This window comes from Nanorana parkeri, unplaced genomic scaffold (genome assembly GCF_000935625.1).
Source record: "Nanorana parkeri isolate BGI_ZX_2015 unplaced genomic scaffold, ASM93562v1 scaffold1429, whole genome shotgun sequence".
NCBI lineage: Eukaryota > Metazoa > Chordata > Amphibia > Anura > Dicroglossidae > Nanorana > Nanorana parkeri.
In genome coordinates, this window is record NW_017307697.1 from 347,812 (window position 1) to 370,704 (window position 22,893).

At 39.0% G+C, this 22,893-nt stretch overlaps 1 protein-coding gene across 1 annotated transcript in view; it reads left to right on the forward strand.

Annotated features, from left to right (window-relative positions):
- LDB3 (LIM domain binding 3) overlaps positions 1-14,890 on the forward strand; it is a 146,221-nt gene extending 131,331 nt beyond the window's left edge. The window contains exons 10-14 of the mRNA XM_018569943.1: positions 3,881-4,199; positions 5,435-5,615; positions 10,603-10,723; positions 14,446-14,561; positions 14,801-14,890. Coding sequence (XP_018425445.1) covers positions 3,881-4,199; positions 5,435-5,615; positions 10,603-10,723; positions 14,446-14,561; positions 14,801-14,890 — 827 coding nt within the window. The remainder of the gene's footprint in view (positions 1-3,880; positions 4,200-5,434; positions 5,616-10,602; positions 10,724-14,445; positions 14,562-14,800) is intronic.
- The last annotated feature ends 8,003 nt before the right edge of the window (positions 14,891-22,893 follow it).

A 22,893-nucleotide genomic window follows, 5' to 3' on the forward strand; every position in this document is an offset into this window, starting at 1 on the left:
TTTTACTCTGATAGAAGTGTGTTGTGGAAAAACACTAGCTTTTAATATTTGTTGCACCGATATGTTTTATATAATTAAAAGGCCGTGGGGTTTAAATCAGAAGACTGTTTACTAAAAGTTTAGATAGTCAAGTACCAACTTGCTGCGATGTATCATCCACACATAACGAAGCAGTTGCACTGTGGGGTAACAAACATATAGCAATCAGGGAACATGTCTGGGCATCTGAACACTTTCATGACAGCTCAGGAGATTCTGTGTGCTCCCTCTGTGCTGCATCTTGCTGCATTGGCTTGTAATATTTAAAGTGGAAGTAAAGCGTTTAAAAAACAAAATTGCTAAAGAGACTGTGCAAGTCCCTTCTGCAATAAAAGCTTCTTGCTGCCATTCAGATTATTTTATCTGTACACTGTGCTTCTCAGCCATACACTGTAAAAAATGGTTATATTTCTACTTCTGGGTGTCACAGGTGTACTACTACCTGTACAAATCAAAGACAGAATGCGGCTCTATGTTGGTAAACGCTGATCTAATTGTATACATGTGTACGGATACAGATGTACGCCACTTGACATAGACTGTCTGATTTAACCTAATCAGCCCTACTTTGCACCTTCTCCCCTTAACTATTACTTTCCTGCTGATTTTTTTTTTTTTTTTCTAACAATTAATACTTAAACTTGTTTTTATTAATTCATTCTGTTTATTAATGTTTTTTCAGTGTCACATTAACAACTGAAAAAAATTAAATCTGTTAGTAATTTTTAAAAAACTATGAAATGCTTTGCAGCAGAATCATAATTATAGTGCCAATGGGACAAATGTTAGAATAAAATGTTTACTTTTGATCTACACTGAGTGGCCAGATTATTATGACCACCTGACGTTTGTAGGCAAATTAGCTATAATTTCGCGCTGAAGTTGCAAGAGGGCCAGGCCATTATAAATAGGGAAGCAGGTTGTTTATCACGACGGTAGAAGTGATTTTTTTCTAAAGATATGGGTAAACAACGCGATTTAACAGCCTTTGAACGAGGGATGATTGTTGGCGCTCGGAGCCATGGAGCGAGTATCAGCAAAACGGCAGAATTCGTTAAATGTTCAAGAGCAGCTGTTGTTAAACTGTTTAAAGACTGGACTGTCAGCCGAAAATCTGGGTCTGAACGTGCGAATTGTGGCCGTCAGCAACTAGTCAATGTTAGCTCAGAACGGAGAGTGGCAAGACTGGTACAAGACAACAGAAGGGCAACAGTGCAGTGTCAGATTCCTCGCATCACCTTTCAACATCTCGTGGAGTCAACGAAGTCATCTCGTGGCCCAACGAAGTACTGATGGGGTGGTCATAATAATCTGGCCACTCAGTGTATAGTAACACTATTTGTAAACTAACACTAATTTAAGTAGAACAAAGTGCTTTTCTTTTGCTACTTTTTTTTTCTATGGATTGCAGAAAAAACGTTTTTAAAAAACCATTTTGGCAAGACGATATCACCAAAAGAAATACTTTTTTTGTCCTAAAAACAATATATGCTATAAGGTTTTTTAAGTGCATGACAGTCATGTGAAAAAGCACTGAAAAGAGCAGCTCCACAAAGTCTAGTCCAGTTCCAGACCCCCAAGCCTAACTGCAGGAGACTATGCCAGGGAGAAGGTGAATAATAGGGCTTTTTATTTTTGCACATGCTGATACATGGATTTTTTAGTTTAATAGACGAGAAGCAGTTGGCAAAAAATAATTTTTGGTGGGATAGTGTAGGAGTGTTAGAGCATCTATCAGGTTTTTATTGCCATCTGTATACTTTTGGGATGATTTTCCTATCACTTCCTGCCAGAAAGTAATTTGAATTTCAATTCCTGAATGAGAACAGCAGCACACAGAAGGCTTAAGATGGACATACACTGTACAACCCTCGCAAGACTCTTGTCTTGCAAGGGTTGTAAAGTAATTTAAAAAAACGTACGATCTGCCCATCTTGGACAGGCACTGTGGGGCGGGCTTCCGATGACTTCAATGCTGAACGGGCAGTGTGCGCGTGCGCACACTGGGCCTTTCGGCAGTTGTCGAACAAGCATGCCACTAACCTACCGAGAATTTCCAGCCTGCTTGTTCGACGGAAGACGTGCGATCGTACAGTAGAAACGGTCGCGCGCCTTCCATACACTTTGCGATTATCGTACGATCGCGGGATTTTCTGCGATTCTGGTTCGATAATCGTAGAGTGTATGAGCACCTTTACAGGCCCACAAATTTAACCATTTTCAAAAAAAACCAGGGCTGTTGGGTGGTTTCTTACCACCAGTGCCCCAAAGAGTGTTGTCAGCATTAGGCCAAGCATCTATGTGCAAATTATTTATCCTCAATGAGTGTAAAATTGATACGTCTGCCCTGCTGAAAAAAGTAGAACCCCTCTCTTGTACAGTTGGTCTTCTAATTCAATTAAGCCATCTAGGGTTAAGTGGAACAAATATGCTGTCTGGCAGATAAAGCTGTTGCTTGGTATACTAAAGAATGGATTCAGTGAATGGCAGCACTGGAATCTCCTGGATTCCCACATTCCCATTTTCTGTAATTTTTATGAGGTTCATTCTGTTTAATAACGGTAAATTTACTTTGACAACTTCAACTCTAGTGTTATCCAATGAAGAGAAGGACCTGACATGGAACAGTAAACCTTTGTGGACTATTTTAACCCTCCAATAAAGTGGACTTAAGCCTGCCGCCGTTATTCAAAAACAAATTTTCAAAACACTGAGGCAATCTAAAAAGACTACAAAGTCTGGACTCTCTACAAGAGATAACTGCTTATTTTGTCTAGGGGGATAAGACTAAGGTGGAATACTTACCTTATTTCTCGCTCCTGCAGGCTATATCCGAACTGCGCAACCAATCGCAGCTCTCGAGCATCATCACATACATTGTGGAGGGGGGGGTGTTTTGGGATGAGGGATGATCTAAGTAATTCACCTTATTCATCATCCCCTAGACAAAACGAGCAGTTAACCCCTCAGTCTTTAAAAGCACAATACAGTTCTCCTTGTTATTTGTAATTTGTAGCTATTACATTTGTTTAAAATAACAGTGGATTCTGTCAGTTTCATTCTCCTAATTCCAGGGTAGTGTTGTCAGCCCGCTATGCGCTCTGCCGTCTAAGATCAGCAGCAGAGCAGTATTGCTACTGCTGAAGCCTACAACAATTTTATCAGCACTCGTGACCTATTAGGACCTTGCCCCACCCACAGCTCTAACTGTGCAGACCATAAAAAGAGCTGCAAAGAGGTAATATGATCACACACAAAACACAAAAAAATACGCCATATGTGTGGAAGCCATTAATATTCAGCACATCATGGCTGAGCAATACTGAACCTAGAAAAAAGTGCTGCCATGATAAAAATTTTCCTAGTATGCCCTAGATGAGCTAAGCTATTAGTCATTATGATGGAAGTGGTGGGCATAGACAATTTCCTGTGCAACAGCATAAAAAAATAAAAGTTAAAGTGTTTCATGCAACTTGTTAGTGAAAAAAAGCACCTTTTCATTACAGTGGAATATTAATTTAAAGAAAGGCTGTAATGCCTAAACCAAAAAGCTTATTCCAATTCCACAATGACACAAAGGAAGACGTCATTCTAGGTACTGTGAGGCAGGCTGCAATACACACATTCCGCTTTGAATGATGGGTAAAATCAATATTCCATATAATATGCTCCAAAGAATGCCTCAAACAAAGGAAATTAGAAATACAGTATATACTGTAACGCTTATCCCATGTTAAAGTTATTTCTGTGGACATATGACAAACTCCGGTACGGCATTGTTTTTGAACATGGATTTGTGCATGCTCCATTTCTGATATAAATTACTCTCTTATTTTGGTAGGTCCTGCTCCAAGTTATACTCCATCTCCAGCAGGTGGTTACCCAGCACCTACCCAAGAGCCAGCAAACCGTCCACCATGGGTGACTGATGACAGTTTCTCTCAAAAATTTGCACCGGGCAAATCTACAACTTCTATTACTAAGCACATCCTGCCCAAAGCAGCACCACCACCCCCAGCTCCAATCACCACCACCAGCTATACACCTCAGCCTGTGAGCCACCCCCCTTCACAAGCCCCTCGGGGCCTGATTCAGCGTGCTGAGAGATTCCCAGCAAGCAGCAGGACCGCTCTGTGTGCGCACTGCAACAGTATCATTAGGTAAGTACAGCACCAGTAAGAAGGTGAAATCAAAGCTATGTTTACCAATAAGTTCCCGGTCATTTCACATAATTCTGCAACTGTTTGAGATTAAGCAAGGAATATATTCAACATCTGTTTATCAGAAATTTTTCAAAAATCATATAAGGGTCTACTTTAGAGACAGCAGTTTGGCCGTACCATGTTATATAGCCCATTTAAAAAATGTGGGCTGCAATGTTTAACCCGTGTTGCCCTACAAAGCTTAATGCAGCAGCGAAACATCCGTAACTGGAGGAGAGCGAGCCTTTGACAGGTCACATGATTAGCCTCTACTCCCAGCTTTTTAATGATTAACAATTGCCATTCAGGTTTATTGTGCTCCACCAGCTTTGGATTCCTGAAGCCAGTGGAGTGCAATGCACACTTGTAAGGCCCACTGGTGCAGGTTTTTTTTAGAAGTGTTATGACCATGGTACTGCTGTTTAAACAGACCTTTTCTACATACAGACCATTTTTAAACAGACCATTTTTAAACAGACCATTTTCTACATACACCATGCACATCGGATAGCTTTACTAATTTTAAAGAATAATTTGCGGTACACTAGTATGCAGGGCTTAGCATCTGCTTGTAGCAGACAAAGCACGTGGCATGCAAAAATTTTCTGGGAAGAACATGTGAGAACTACAGACGCAGTGCCTCAAATATAAGCACATTGTTGTAGATTACAGCCAAGGATTATTTAGACACAGCAATCTTCCTAGTGTATACTAAGGACAGTTCTATAGTAAAGTATGTTTAGTCAAAAAAAAATTAATGTTTTGAATTAAGTGGGAAAGGATTAGAATCCCTGTCATGTTTTACTGCTTATCTAGGCCTCTCTCAAGACAGAAACGCACATTTCATTGCAGTACATTGGGGTTGTCATTTTGAATTGAGGCAATGCAACTTTGACGCAAATGTGTTACAGCACATAATAAAATAATAGTGTTGCTGTTGGTAATTTTTCCTCACTTTCTGTCTGGTGAAACTGTTATTTGCATACAATACTATAAAAAAAAGTTTTGGCTAGACATTTTATTTAAGTAGCTGTGTATTAGAGGAACTTTGGTTTTAAGATGATTGTTATACCGTATATACTCGAGTATAAGCCGAGATTTTCAGAGTGTTCAGATGGGTGAGGGGTTTAGCATTTTTGGTTGTGAACGGTAACAACCATACTGATAATTTGCTTTTCGATGATTTTATATAGAGGACCTTTCTTAGTGGCAATGGGTCGGTCATGGCATCCAGAGGAATTTAACTGTGCCCACTGTAAGACATCCCTGGCTGATGTGAGTTTTGTTGAGGAGCAGAAGGGCGTTTACTGTGAACGGTGCTATGAGCAGTTCTTTGCCCCAACTTGTGCTCGCTGCAAGACTAAGATCATGGGGGTAAGTAACATATTTCAGTTAGACATGGAAACTATGTTCTCTATTACAGTATATTTAAACCCAATCAAAAAAATATCTAAAATCAATCACAAAAAAATCTCATATAAGCTATAACATGCGTTTTTCAACCGCCGAAACATATCAGCCGAAAATGGCAATTTGGGCAAAATACCTAAAGTGCCATCTTTCAGCCGAAATGGCAATACATTCGCAGTTTCTCTCCTCCCCGCTGTGCGCTGCTCTGTGTCCTCTCTGACAACAGCCCAGCATCTAGCGGGGAGGAGAGAAACTGTCAGGAGACCGAGCGGGGCAGGGAGAAGAGCGCTGTGAGCGTGTCACAGGAGGAGCTCTCTTCACGCACCGCCTCCTGTAACATATCAGCGGTGTGGGGGCGGAGACAGCTGTCACAGGAGGCAGAGCCGGCAATAAGGAGGAGGAGTCAGCTGTTAAATGAGATGGAGCTCTCCTTCCCGAACCGATGGCTCACCCTCCTGTGAGAGCCAATCCAGGATGGAGAACGGCATACAAACACTGAATGTTTGTAAATAATTGGACATATTATGAATTACTATGTACCAGTTATAAATGAATAGGAAGTACTCTACCTCACTTCCTGTTCTTTAATGATTGGGGACATAGTAACTCATACTACCCTGTTTCCCCCGAAAATAAGACCTACCCCGAAAATAAGACCTATTACTATTTTTGGGAATTGCTAAAATATAAGACCTACCCTGAAAATAGAGCCGCGGGAGAGGCAGGAGAGAACCAGCGGTGCCAACGAAGTCAGCTCTAGAGGAGGCGAGGCGGCATCGGAGGGAGCAGAGCCGCATAAGCTAATGCCTCCTCTATAGCGCCGGCTCCTGTCACAGGCGAAGTGATACCAAATGCACTCTGCCTGTGAGGAATCGATAGTGAAAGCGCACTTCGCTCATTCTGGCCAGCGATTTGGTTAGCAAATTGCTCTTGGAAAGGTACGGCACCCCTGATTGCCCTGATCACCATATTTTTGTACATGAATACATGTAGACTGTTGTACATGAATAAGTGTGGATTGTTGTACATTAAAAAAAATCAGACCTACCCGAAAATAAGACCTAGTGTGTTTTTTTGAGCCCAAAAAAATATAAGACAGTGTCTTATTTTCGGGGAAACACGGTATATCCACAATGTATGAATGAACAGGAACACTCAAGATTCCTGTTCATTCAGTGCTCGGGCTGCAGAAAAAGAGATTGAGGACTCTGTGTCCTCATCTCTTTTTCTATTGTAAAAGGGAAATATCAGGAGTCCGTTTAGACCCCTGTTATTTCACCAATGCCACCACCAGTAAAGTAAAAAAATAAATAAATTAAAAAAAAGAAAATGTAAAAGTTTAGAAAAAAATAAATAAAAAAATAAATATTTTTAAAAATTATAATTTTTCGGCTTCGGCCGGACATTTTTTATCTTTTCTAAAAGAATACAAAATTGGCACATAATTTAATCTAATTTAATTTCCAGTGTATAGTTGATGCCTCATAGAATATATCCACTCAGAGGGATTTAACGTAATATTATATGTTTTAAGATGTTAAAGTTCAGTGAAGCTAATAGATTTGTATGACATATTGACTGACACCTACCTCAATTATGGTGTTGTAGTTTCCTCTGTTTACCAGACATCTGCACCGTAAGGCCCCTTTCACACAGGCTGATCAAGAGTAGATTCATGCCCAAATGCCCTCCTCAACGGAGTAGTAAGAATCGGATGTCAGCGTTGTGACATTTGTGTCTGTCCAGTTTTTTTCTCCATCTTGCGATGGAGTTAAAAAACTAAATGACCGGACCCAATGTCCATCTATGAGGAACCAGATGTAAATGGACATGTGTCCATTTACATAAGATTACCCCCAATCTGGCACAACCATGTCCATTAAAACAAAAAACTGTTCCATTGTTTTTCCGGACCTGGACGGAGTCCGGGGTAAGTGGGGGTAAATGGATGTCTGAAAAACGGAGAGGCCTCAGGTCTAAAAACCTGTATGCTTATTGGCTTAGAGAGGTCCTTTACAATATGATAAATAAATGATAAGGAGGAAAGATAACATGAGAGAAGAAAAGAATCAATACCATAGCATTAGTTATTAACTTCTGTCAATGTGGCAGAAATCTAGGCTTTGTGTAAACTAAGCTTTATTAAGTTTAAACGTTTGAATTAAGGCCAATTTGTATAACCCTATAGAAGCACTATACTTTTCTTTCAGACACTGAAAAAAATGCGGTACATTTTGTCATAAAGTAACTTTGTAAGCCAAGTTATCATGGACATATTTTACTCACAAGTTATCTTCTGACTACTGTTACTAATTATTTTATGTTGGCTATTGGATCAACTACATTTATTTGATAGAAAAAAAGGCATTGTCAAAATGGTCCAATTACTAAATTATATTTAAAAATGGACTTAAAAGCCATTGCCTGATTTTAGGGAAGCTTGAGGGATAGTTCACACCAGATAGATTGTAAACCCTCACGGGCAGGTCCCTCCTTGCCATTAGGGATGAGCAGAACACCCCCGTGTTCGGTTCTAACTCGAACTTTCGAACATGCAAAAAGTTCTAATTCGAACTTAGAACTCAATGCAAGTCTATGACGAGCATTAGAACATGCTATGTTCGAGTCGAACATAGGTTCGACTCGAACGCGAAGCCCATCCCTACTTACCATCTTGTCTTGATTTATATTGTGATTGTTGGCGCTATATAAATCCTGTATAATAATAATAATAATAATAATACAGTTGTAATGCAGTCCGTTCAGTTTAGCATTCAATAGCATTCAATATATGCTGCAGCCAAAATACCCAATGCTTTCCTATAGGATTTCTGGTGCTCTATTCACACCAGTGTAGTCTGTTCCGATGCAGTCAAAAAAAATACTGCTTGTTTGGTATATTTTAGCTGCATCGGATTGCACCGGAACGCATCAAAAACGCATGCAAACACACCTGAAAAATCCCATTTTAAGCAAAAAAACGCATCAATCGCAGTAACATTGCGACAAAATATATTTTATTGCAACTGCGCAGACGCACGCAGTTCGGGTGTAAACTAGCCCTAAAACCCTGACATCAATAGCTCATTTTGATGCTGCTGAGCAATTTGGTAAGCTTTTTGCAGTCAGGATTAATAGGACTTTGCTCTAGGTCAGAAGAAATGTTTGATGTGCAATCGTTAAGTATAGATGGTGCCAGACAAGTTTTGAAATATATGGTGTCCCTGTTGTAGGCTCTGTGCCCTGTTTTATAGTTTTGAGAAAGCATTGAATGCAAATACGTATTTCAAGCATAGAAGAAAGCTCAATGCCATGTTTTAGGTCATATACTTCAGACAGACTGTCTAGATAACAATCCCAAGCTGTGAATAGACCCAACAGTGCATTACAAGGTCACAATGCACCACATTAGCTAGATTAGAAAAAGCCTGGCAGTACAACAAAAAAACAGCATGACCTTATCTCGCTTTACTCACTGCCACATTAAAAGAGGAGTGATGAACACTTGGGAACCATTTCTTGGAAATTATTCTCCTATAGATGCCTTTCTATCTGTAAGATTAGACATGATTTCAAGCTAAAAGTAAATAACATTCAGGAAAGAGGCAATCATGCTTGGCAAACAAAGCTGAATATTCCTGTCTTTTCTACATCTGGTGCCAAAAACATTTTTGCTTTATTTAAGATTCAGTTTCCAGGTCCTAAATTATATGTTTACATTTTTTACTATCTTCCATCATTTACATAAAGGATTGTAAGATAATAATTAATACTATTTCTTGGAAATCTTCATAACCAAGGTTTCCGAGCAAATCGAATTTCATATGGGTGTCGAGAAATCTGCAACATGTTCACCAATTCTCATGAATGGCCCAAGTGAAAAGTATAAGACTATTGGAACAATTCTGGAGGGGCTCCATGAGATCTAATACAAACAAATATGGTTACACTACCCCATAATATTCTATCATTCCTCTAGTACCAACAAAACTGTTTTTTTGTCTAAAAGTATATTAGAGGAAGACTCCTAAACTGTCAGAAGGATGCCTAAACTGCCCCTAAGCTTAAAAAAATATAAACTACTTTGGCTGGAGATGGTTTTTAAGCAATATATGCTGGTTTGGGGACTGTGCCAGCCTATGATTGAGTGATGAATCCTAGTGCTTTCAACTCATTGAAGCATGTACAGTGACCAAACTGATAGCACTATGCAAAGCCTGATTGGCTTAGAGTTTCCCCTCCCTCTCCCAGTATGACACCTACTCTGCATAGGATTACAGGCAACTGATATCAAGTCAGATTTAGTTACTTATGCTTACTGTGTAAAAATGCATATAATTATGATGTAATTGAATTATGTGGCACTTTAACATCTTCCTGAAGTTTAGCCTTCAATATCATATAGGGTTAAACCTTGGATGGCCACATTCTATTGTTTTGAGGTAGGGGGTTGAGTGCTCTCATAGGCTGCTTGTCATTTTCTTTGCTTATCCTATTCTTCAGCGTTACATTATACTATAACAATCAGTGTGCAGCATACAGATCTATAGTCATAGGAATGACAAACTGGGCACTCACTTTAGAATTAGCACTCTGATTCAATAAGACTGTACGTCTTAAAGAAGAACTTTAACGAGAAGGAGCACATAAGGAGGAGTTTATTGTTAGTATTCACATACAATTTAAGCTAGAGGTTAAAAAAAAAGACATTCAAATGTATAATAAAACCCTCTTCTCTGAAATGAGTACAGTAATCCACTGTCCTGTGTAAAGGGGAAGAACATTTACTCTTAATCCCCATGCCAAATAGTTACTAAACTTAGAAAAGGAAGGACATGCCACAGTTTTTCTCAGCTTTAAAAGTTACGAGAGCTTGTCATGTTATATTTAGTTTACAGATCTTATACTTAAATTGTGAAATTATTCAAAATACTGTCTTCTCTCCTTCCAGGAAGTGATGCATGCTCTAAGACAGACCTGGCACACTACCTGCTTTGTCTGTGCTGCCTGCCGGAAGCCATTCGGTAATAGTCTTTTCCATATGGAGGATGGAGAACCATACTGTGAAAAAGGTAACAAAGGCAATTGCAACCGAAAGGAACTATTAAAGACCTATGTTCCTCTGTGTGCTACCGGATCACAGTTCATTATAAAATTACAGTTACATGTTAATGTTTTGGCTATTTTGCTAAAGATGCCTTTGGGTCTGATAACTGATTCATCTCACATGTTCAGTGCAAAGCACACTGTTCTTCCACAGCCCTTGGGGTATGCTACCTACTGAATTTAGAGGAAAGAGAACTGCTCATAAGAAAAGGACCTGTACATAGAAATATTTATATACCTGAAGTATACATACATTCTACTGTGTGTACATATAACTCACAGGCAGTGGGTTATGTTAGTAGCATTATCTTTGCTTACCTTTGGGAAACAATGCAACATTGTACACTTTCCAGTGCATTTGACTTTATTAAACAACTTTGGCGTCAAAAGATTCCAGTGCTGGGAAGAGCAGGACACTCAAGTGCATTGATCACGCCACTAGCGTGTACAAAACATTAAAATACAACTGAAGGCTCCTGTATGACAGTCTAAACAAGTAATAAATCCAGTTACCATGGACAAGCCTCAAAGTAAAAAAAACACCTTCCTTTACTTTCCCTAACAGAGCCAAATCCTCAAATCTTGTTGTATGTGACACACTCCCCATCCCAGACACTGCAGCTCACAGTGGGAGGCTTTCAGCAGCAGATGCAGTACTATCAATCCAGAAACCAGTGGGCAGCACTAGGTGTGCCTAGGTGTTGACTGACAAGCTACAGGCTTCTAAATCAGCAGGGGCAATGCTGATAGCCAGGTCCCCTGCAACATATTTTCACACTACTGTAGTGCAAGCATCCACATCCTACATGAGAGTGGTGACTCTGCTCTGAATTCAAGAGCAGTGCAGCATCATTGTCACCCTATCACAGGAAGTTGCATTATGTGGACTTGACTGACAGACACAACAGGTATTTTTGGGATGTTGCAGGGGACTAAGAGAAACTGTAAGTGAAGATGCACTTATAATAAAGTTCTGCAGCACATATTTTTTCATTGGAGGCCATAGTTATGCCAGTGGGTAACCGTACCTACTGACAAGTACCCACTATAAGATATCAGTTTTGATTGGGTATGGTTAAAAATTCTGATCAAGCTTGTTAATATAATTTTATTTGAAGAGATGTGAAATATTAAACATGCATCATTATAAATGTTTCTTTATGCCCTGTAAAACATTTAGGCTTTAAATCATCAATAATAGATTTGTTAAAGAAGGAAATCATATCATTAGCTCAAAGTCACAAATCTTCCTTTCAGACTGGGTTACTCATCTTTTGCTCTCTGCTAATTCATGACAACTTTCTTATATTAGCTTAAAAAAAGCTGGAATGTGTTTTTATCTCTTCTATAGTAAGTACAAGTGAAATATGAAAACACTCTTATTTTGTTTAAAGTAGACGGGTGTGTGGATAATTACATAAAGCATAATAATGTAACTTGTCAGCATCATGTATATTCCATCTTGCCATGTAGACTTAGAGTCCTGTGTGAGAGAGAAGGAATTCTGGGCTGGTGTTAAAGTGCTAAATCTTGCACTACCTGCTTAAGATTTGAGCAGCAGCTACTGGGAAAATATTACAGTTTACTAGGCTAGGGAGCGTCATGCTACAGGAAGCCGTATACATAAATAGTACTACATTGCCAATCCCTATTGAGTTTCACAGTCAATATTTATCTTGGTGCAGATTAAAGTAGTATTGGGAGAGTAACATATATTCTTCCCAATACTTAGAGCCAGCGTGTGAAACTGCAGCTGCCACATGCCGGCCAGGGCTGGATTACCATAGTGGCTACTGCAGTGCCAGCTCTAGGCCCATCACTGAAAATAGGCCTGGCTTGTCCAGATCACCTCTGTATGCCCGATGGCAATCCAGGCAGCCTGGGCAGAACACAATCAGGTAGAGGCGCTGGCGGCTCTTTAATCAGGCATATTAGGCAGCAACGAGGTCCCAGCAAAGAGCGAGTGGACACCTAATTAGAGAGCCACCTCTGCTGCTTCCCGTCCAACAGCACCAGGCACATGATGCTCTTAATCTGTCCCTGATGCTGGCTCTATACCGAAATCTAAGCATTCATGTAACAACTGATTGCCCAGCTCACAGTCTCTTCCTTGCAGGGAGCAGTAATTGTTGGTCACCTTTGCCCACAGAGATTCCTCCCTCCCCTCTCTGTTCCTCCAGCCCTCAATGGAGGGACACACAGGGAAGGGGCTAGGCACAGCTGGCTCTGGCTCTACAGAGGCAAAGCCAGCTGTCAATCAGGCAGCTAGGTGAATCTCGACAACATTGTCAGGATCCTTCCCACCTGCACCCTGGATTTGCGCTTTTAGCAGATATCAAGCATTTCTCGCTGCCCATATTCCCACTACTCTAAAGAAACACTTCTTTTTAGTTTTAGATGGAGTAGGGGGAGCTTAGAACCACTAACAGGTTTTTAAATTTGGGGTGCATCCCTTACTTCCTGCTGTGACACCAATCACCTAAGACAGGAAAAGAGGGGACATCTCCCAAATAGGGACGCTGACAGTAAAAACAAACTTAATAGAATGTCCAATCCTTCCCCTGATCTATCCAAAAACATTTGGCAGGAAATTAGCCTAATGCAAATTATTCCCAGAGCACTATGTCTAAGCTAAAAAGACACAGAGCAACAGCCACTGAGTGCTTTATGGCTCAGTTTGTGTGCACGATTGAAACTTTGGACTAAACCATCTGATAAGGTAGTATTGACTGCTGTGATAGCACATTGGGTACTAAAACCCTTCCCTTTAACATGCACATACCTTCCCATGTGCTCTGCAGAACTGCACACCAGCAACCCTAGCAAGTTAATGCTGAAATGACAACAGGGTGTAGAAGAGCCCAGCCAGCTGATTCTGTCTACGGCAAACTATCAATTAGAAGCTTGTGGTCTTTTCAGTACTATAGCTGGTATTGTTGGTGTGTAGTGCTGCAGAGCAAATTGTCATATTCCTGCCACCCATTTACCTGAAGAGTCTTCTCAAAGAGCATGTTAGAGGGCAACAAAGACTTTGAAGAATTAAAGATTTAAAAGGAGAGGTCTGGAGGGCATAGGGGGAGCTAAAGAACTTGGGTGTACTGGGTGATTACCAGGTGTGTACCCCACATATACATGACTATGCAGAACTTTAGAAAGCATTGTAATGCATGCATCTGGTCACAAAATTAGGAATCATCCTATTCTAGTAACTGCATGCAGAAAATGCCGTAAAAGTGTACAAAGTTGTATAAAAATGCACAGTACATAAAATACATTAACACAACAGATTTAAAATGTAAATTTTTAGATGCTGAATTGTATGGGGCATAATATTTTGCCAGAATTTTGTACAGTTCCTTCTTTAGCCTCAGTAAAATATACATGCTGCCATTACCTGCACTGCAGCAGGCTTGGCACTTTTTTATTACATGAGCCGCATCCATTCCAATGAGGAGGGGATCTCTAAACAGATACTCTGCTGAATCAGAGGAGAACAGAACAGATATCACTTGTGACATCAGTTTTCTATTGGGTACCCACCATAGCTCTTCAAAAATGATAAAAAGGTAGTGTTTGTACAGTAGAAAGATCCTAAACACAGCTCTGAACAGGAGTAAAAATTTGGGACCATAGCCATATTAGGAAGTTATAGATCAACGAGTTAATAGCATTCTTGTTTGCTTTGCAGATTATGTCGCTTTGTTCAGTACAAAATGCCATGGATGTGATTTCCCTGTTGAAGCTGGAGACAAGTTTATTGAGGCCCTCGGCCACACCTGGCATGATAGTTGTTTCATCTGTGCTGTGAGTATCACCTTCCACATGACATCTTATCTTGTTATAATAGTAAAAAAGAAAAAGCTACAAAATGTAAAAACAAACTTTCATATTTTTCCACCACATGCCCTATAATTATGTGCTTGGTCATGTTAGGCCCATCAAATGTGTAGGCCAGGCTTAGTCACATAGCTAATAATTTAATTATACATCATGTAAACATTCTTCAAAAACATCCTGAGTAACATATTGATTTTGGGTTATAGGTTTGCCATGTGAATCTGGAGGGCCAACCCTTTTACTCTAAGAAGGACAAGCCTCTTTGCAAGAAGCATGCTCATGCCATCAACGTGTAAGAAGTACCACTGGCTCCCATGCTGGAAGAAATTGAAGAGAAAATGGTCAACACTATTGGTCAACAAAAGTTTTTGCATGTTTGCAACACTGCAAATGATGATGCAGTTAAATCAGTTTTATAAATCTAAAAAAGCAACACCATCGTACAACACAGTACAAAGAAATTGTTTGGTTTAAGAAATCTATGCAAAGAGCATATGTGTAAAATTTGACAGCTAACTTTGTTGCTGTGCCTGAGTGCGATTTTTTTTTTTTTTAATTAGGAAAAATTTGTTGAAATGTACATCAAAAGCGCTAACAGAATAATCGATAGGGATAAAGAATACTTGTCATATAAGTCAGTATAGCTAAGTGGGCACATGGAGCGCCTTGCAGTTTTTACTGATACTACTGTATTATTCGTTATCCTTGAAATCTAACAGAAATAGAATCTTCTGCTAGACTCATCCAGATTGACGTGGTCTCTGGAAAAGTCATCAGAATATTACATTTTAGTGACAGGTATTAAATGATACTGAAATTGTGGAAAATCTTCAAATGTTTTAATGCTGATTACTTAAGCTTCAAACTCAAGACTTAGTCTAGGCCATCGTTTACACTAATGATACATCAAGCACCACTTTCAGAATCAAATTAGCCTCCCGAGAGGTCACGTTTAAAAGTGACAGAGCGCCAATAAAAAAAAATCGTGTTAATTCTGTTTCTAAAACATTACAACGCATTGTATATAACCACTGCCTGATCTGAATTTACGGCTGTGGGAAAAGTTACCTCCTTGACGCCAAAGGGGTTTATTAAAACATACAGTCCTAGAGCAGTTTTGCAAAAGTGCATGAGGAAGTCATTGTTCAGATGATGCTGATGGGAGATTGAACACAGAGCTGTAGCCCTAGCAGAAAAATAAGCAGAGTGCCAAGCAACCAGATGTATGGTATTTTTAGAGCCGCCGTGGATAGTGTTTTAAAATAAATGAAGTGCATCTTAGCCAAAAAAGGAAGTGCTGCTCAACTGTTTATATCATGGTCCCCCGGCACCTTTCTAAGCAAAGAGGGATTGGGCAATACATAGCCTGGGTGCCAGAACAGAGTAGTCCCAAAATGATACTTCAGTTAAAATAACTTATATATATATATATCTAAAAGGATTTGCTACTTAAGAATGTTTTATTACTAGGATCATTGTGTTACTTCATAGCTAATACAGAGCAAAGATTCTCTTCTCATTTACAGTCTACAGAGCTTTGCAGAATGTTGTGCTTCAGATGGATTGCATTTTTACAAAGCTCTAGCTTTACATGTTTTTTTTTTTTTAGGATTACAGACTGATTAATGCAAAGTATATGAGAAGGTACATTCAATGCATTACTGCCACCCTCATTTGTGACACTTTGTCCAGATTGACAGATGAGGTTAAAGTAAGTTAAAAGCTGATAACATTAAGCTGTTTTCATTATTTTCACATACGATGCCAATTATTTCTCGTTTCCTGGGGCACCAAAAGCTAAGTTGGCAGTATGTGAGATGTTCATGGTTCATACAGATACAGTATGTAAATAGGTTTAATACTGTAAAGTTAAAACACATACCAGTGCAGTGTGTTGTTTTAATATCAAACAGAATTGGATAACTGAAAGTCATATTACATTCTTGCCTATTTTGCAGCCATTATAAAAGTTACTATACGCCCCACAAACTGCTTGATGTCTGTCTTGAGGGGTGCCATCTTACTCTTGCTTCTGCTTACCAATCTCACAAAACTCTGCAGCTTGTTACTGGAGAGTTGCCAATGTCACAATGTCACTATACCGAACACACAGTAGGGGATAATGATACCTCAGTAATTCTCCAGTCAAATGCTGCGGAATCTGAGGAAGATCTAAAGAAGGCGAATGGAAGTAATGTCAGGTCCTGTTACAGCTAAACCTGTAATGAGAAATCTATGCCCTCATGCTGATCCAATGGTTTTAATACCTTGACTGAATAAATATGCTGATCAGAAGTTCTGACTTCATTTTCGCATTGCTTGTTCAAGGGCAGCAACACAAAGCACTGAAGTCCGACAGACAGAATATGAAATTTCAGAATGAGAGCAGCAATTGCAGCCCCATATTTGACTTGGTACAAGTTTCCTTTGTGAACCTGTACTTTGTCCATACAGGGACGCAAATACCATCCTCCTCAGCTGTACATGCCTTCCTTCTTTTCCTTTCCTACCACAACCCATGTAAACCACAAGTTGCCGAACACTAAAAAACGTTCTCCCCACCCCATATGATACTGCTGGATCCCTAATCAGCCAGTTATCAAGCAATGGCGCTGGCAGCAGGGTGATGGAAATGTATGTTCTGCTTGGGGAGGACAGTAGTTAATTGAACCCATTCTTTTACATTGTGAGGGCAAGACACAGGTTCACTCTAAATAATAATTGTTAATGGTAAAGGTTAGATGTATTTTTCTATAGGGTATGGAAGTTAGGGCCAGAAGTGGGTGAAAAGCTTAGTAAAGATGCAGGACGATGCATGTTAGCACAGTCATTATTGCACGCAATTAGATTTTTTTCTTTAACGTGGTTTGAAGCATTTTTTTCAAACTGAATATAAAGCTGCAAAGCAAGACTACTAAATGCTCTGCACCTCCACCATACATGTAAAACAGTTTAGGCAGCATGGCTTTGAGAATGTTTACATATCTTCCCCTGACATTATCAGATCTTCTAAGACCAAGACATAGAATAGTAAGTAATTTTGAATATTTGTTAACACATGCCAATAGAGGCTAAGGATTTGAAAGTTGTGCTGTATCAAAGCTGGCCTAGCTAATCTTGATTTAGTAAATACTTTGGTGTGTGGATGTATATTTTGTATGTTGTTTTAGCATGAGTGCATTTACAGAATTACTAAAAAGCAGATGAGCAGATTTGTTTTATGTCAGTATACCATTCTTGTCAACAATCTCGGGCTGAATTATGAGACAAAGTAGGTCACATCCATGATCTGGCCAAAAGTACCCAAAGCATGATATGTCCTTCTTCACACTAGAGTTATCAGTTGACACTTCTAGGATATTTGCATCTGATAAGTATGGCATACAGGCTACATAGCAAATCCTGCTTATACAATACTTTTAGCACAAGCATAATTTGTAAGCTAAATTCTCAGAAAAAGCTATACAATATATTTTCCTAACTGTACTCATTTTTAGTTTTTTGCCTTTGTAATATACACAGCTTTTACATATACAGTATTCCAATAGTAATGGAATCGAAAGCAAGAAAAAAAAAAAAGTATATTTAAGTACACTTACTTCACAAAATGACGTGTGCCTTTTAGTGCGTGTGTGTGTGTGTGTGGATAAGGAACTGTGTATACAAATATACAAAATTTAATAGGATTTGTTTGTGGAAAATTAAAACCAAATGAAATATTGCCATAAGTAGCTAAGTAACAAGTAACTATGCAACTTTACCTAATATTTTCTACTGTTTGAGTGACTAATATTGAACTAAATTAATTTTTTGTGGATTATAAAACTATTTATATAAAAATAGGAAAATAACCAGAATATAGAGTTTTAGCGCGTAGATGAAGGTATTTATTTATTTGTGTGTGACTATTCTATACTTTGGATTAAAGTTTGATAAAACAAATTTAGATGTGCAATTGGGAATTGAACTTCAATAAGCTCAGTTATTATTGCATTTTTAATTTAATAATTTTCAAACCTATTCAAAATGGGGTTTAGCACGGAAAAGGTAAATTAATGTACAAAATGTGCATACATAGTTTACACCTGAAGCATGGATGGATGTATGTTCAGGTTTCATTTTACTTTTGTTTAGCTCTATGTTCAAACATAGGAGGAGTTTAGCGTATTTGGTGCCTCAGTCTCAAAAGTTTGCCCCAACGGTCTGCACTGCATGTTATTGGTAGAGAGGACTGAGTAATAAAGTCTTTGACCTAGTTATAGCCATGCTGGGTTTTAAGCTATATACACATTTATAGTATGCTTACTTGCCATTGCATTGCAAGTTGCCAGATAATGGCTATTCATATTAAAGATATCCAGTCTCTTTGGATATTTGCTTGTTGTGTTTACAAGAAAACTAAACTATAGACTCACACAACCACACAAGTAGCTTACTGCCCTATACACTAGAGAAATGTATAATTGGATGCACTATAAATCTACACATTTACAGAGTAGTGGCACATCCACTTATTTTCTATTTTAACTCAAAAGGGTGCTCACCATTATAATATAAAATCCAGCTTTCTACCTTTTTCATCTTTTCTCTGGGATTAGGACCTAAAGGAGTGTCTGTGGCTTAAATGAATGCAGTTCTGTCATACCAAGCCCTCCCTAGGTACATAAAGTAAATCAGACAAAATAGGTTTCAGAGCAGTTTAGTTTGAAAAACTGATGATACTACAAATTGTAATGCATGCGGCTGGTTCTCCAAGAATTTTTTTTTTAAAAAAGTACAAAAATACATTCAGTGATTTCCGAAAAGATGTCCAAAGTTTAGGTTTTGTGATACAGTATTTAAAGACACAGTAAGAGTCTATGGCCGCCAAAGGGCAGCAAATTTAGCCCAGACCTGTTAAGAAAAAAGTTTATAATCACTCTCATTAGTTACACTCCCGAGCCTGTTGTTACTGCATGGGCTGTCTGAGCACTCCTGCTCTGTATCCAAAGTCCAAGGTGCTTCTGGAATTCATTTAAAGCATATCTAAACCCCAAAACGAAAATGTAATATACTTCAGATTAATAGACCCTCGATGTGCTGGCTGCATTAATTTTCTTTTAAGTATAAGAACATGTAATTATAGAAAATACCTGTTAATCTTGCTAGAAATGCTGTGTCTTGGTCACTTTCTGTAATCCTAAAAGAAAGCACAAGCATTCTTATCTGTCTTGTATAAACTACTAGTCCCATAAATCCACCATGTTATAGAGAAGAACAAAGGCAGGCATGTTTGAAGTCCAGCCTGAGTGACAACCGAGGCTCCTTCCATAGATAGTGAAGAAATTAGGCCTTTTTCACATGGCGTTCTGATCAGGTCCTCCTGCTTTTCAGGCAGACCTGATCAGAAGATCAATGTTAGTCTATGGGGACCTGCGCCTATTTACATATGATTACCTCTGAGTCTGCTTAGGTCTGAAAAAAAAGAAACAGAACAGAGTTTTGTTGTCACAGACCTGAATGTGATAGATCAGAGGTAATCTGACATCTGACTTCCTATAGACATAACATGGGTCCAGTTCATTTCGGTTTTTTTCTCCATCAGAAGATGGAGGAAAACTGAACAAAGTATGTCACAAGACATCTGTTTCATACTGCTCCATTCAATCCGTGCACGGATCCCCTGCTGATCGGAATGGACACTGCCTGTGTGAAAGGGGTCTTAACGTAACCACAGAGGGACAGGAAGAGTGTTATTTACAGGATCACTAGGTGAAAATAAAGGGAAAGAAACTGAAAAAGAAAACAAATGCAGTCCCCACATCTAAGTATAGGTATGCTGCAATATATTACCATTTTGTGTCCGGGTTGCAGTGCAAGATTTTACACACTGTTTGAGAGTATTACATGAAGCCCTCAGACAATTCCAGAACAGTGACCACACAGAAGTACCAACCCTAAATATTCCTCAAGAATTACACTGCAGAGTCTAGACTTTGCGCGCATAAATAGCGCAGTATCTGTTTTACTGATGCAAGTACCTATGAAGTTCTGGATTGTTTTTAGGTTAAGATGTATGTTGTTTGAGTGATTATTTGGCTGAAAACAGCTCTGCTGCAACTCAAACATCAGTCACTTCACTTCTGATTTTTAGAGTAATTTTGCTTATTAACTATAGCTAGCAATGTTTTTATTTATTATATTTTTAGGTAAGGGGGTTTAAATAGGAATTTTCAAATTTAATAAACGGGTTGCTACTTCAAACATGAGGAAAAAAAATGGATTCACAATACTATCTACTCTACATACTCACAGGAATAGAAACATTTAGTTCACCCTCAGAATTCAGATGATTTGGGTTGCAGCCCTATTTATTAGAAAGGCAGTTAATTGCTTGAGCTATGGTAGCATTAGCTTGTACAGAAAAACAATCCCCCATGTTCTGGTGCTCGTTAAGGGTAGACAGCAATACTAAGAATACTTTCAATTGAAAGAACAGGCAGTTTATAGCTTTTTTATGGATCTCTCTAGCAACATTTTCCCTTGCAATCGTTAGTAGAGCTGCCCCCTTCCAGGAGGTCAAAAAGAAGGTGTCACCCTATTGCAGATGGATTCTCCAATATTTGTCTATTCTACATTGTAAATCTATTTGGGAAGTGTGACACCATCAGCTGACTTTATAATGGATGGGGCAGTCAGGAGAACTGGGAATCCTGCTGGTGCCATGTTGCCACTGGAGTTGTGAAGAATTCTAGTAGCATTGATGTCACTGTTGGCATTTCAGAGAATTCTGCTGGTGCCATGCTACCACTAGAGTTTGAGATTTCTAGTAGCATTGAGGTCACTCTTGGCATTTCAGAAGATTCTGCTGGCGCCACGTTGCCACTGGAGCTTTGGAGAGTTTTTGTAGCATCAATGTCACTGTTGGTGTTTCAGAGAATTCTGCTGGTGCCATGTTACCACTGGAGTTGTGGAGAATTCTGGTAGTACTGATGTCACTGTTGGAGTTTCAGAGAATTCCAGGGGTGCCATCTTGTCAATGAAGTTTCTGAGAAGTCAACATGTGGCTCAGTATGTCACCAACTGCGCAAAAATGAAAATATTTCAGTGGAGCTGCTCTTTAATGGTTTATAGTTCTTTAAAAAAAGAAAGTAACATATAAGTATGTAATAGTATAGCACATATGCCTACTGTACACAAAATACCCAGGGCTCAGGTTTTACAAGTTACAGGTGAATTCCTAGAAGTCTAATGATTTGGTAGGCTGGGTTACTGCACATTAGTGATCTTTGCATAGTGATTAAAGCTGAACTCCGGACAACCAGCTAAATGCACAATTTAAATATCTATACAGGTGCTATTTTACCTGCCAAAGGATTTGCCTTTCTGTCCGTTCAGTCTTGAGACTTACACAGCTCTGCCAGACAGTAGGGTCAGGTTGGTGACCTGATTTCTCATTGTTACAGTAGACAGTATGGGTCATCTCTCTAAGGGCCAGTTCACACCACAAAGATAGCAGAATGTTGATACCAATACAACTTCAGATATTTACACTTTGTGCATCTAAAATTTATTTAATTTTTTTCAATGTATGCATTACTTGATTTTTTTTACAAATCTGAATGGAGTTCAGCTTTAAAAAAACCCATGACTGTTTTCATGGGGGCAATGTAACACGATGCAGATATGCAGTAGCTATTTGCAACCAGTTTTGATCTTTTTAGAACAATCTGATGTGCTTGCTTGTTATGCGTTAATGTACTTTTGCACAGCTGGTAGATTAATGAGATTTGCCAACACTGCCTTTGACAACAATACAGAAAATGTTGATATTTTTGACATCACAAAAGATAACTGTCAATGTAAAACGAGTTAAGCTACCATACTATAAATGCAGGTACCAAAAGTCCTCCTTAGCATCCACAGGGACTTATGGGCACAATATGCAAATCATGGCTTTTAGTTTCACAATGGAACTCTGCCTAACCCTCCTGTATCCCTCAATGCAATGTGACCAACTTACTGAGCTATAAATGTGCACATAGCTAGCAAGAGGACATGCCAGAACTCCAGGGTGGAGATAAAGGCCACAGTTTGTACATTAGGCCCCTGCATGATCTCCAGGAAGGCATTTAATGTATGACAGCTTTAAGGGTTTTACATTTGATCAGGCTTACTCAAATGTGAACAATAATCGCTTTGCCACTTAGGAACTATTTACTTAGTACACAGAGGCTGTTCTTTTTGTAATTTGCTTTGAAGATAAATGTTTCCATTGACATGAGCACAAATGTACGTTACATTGAGAATTATGTTATTT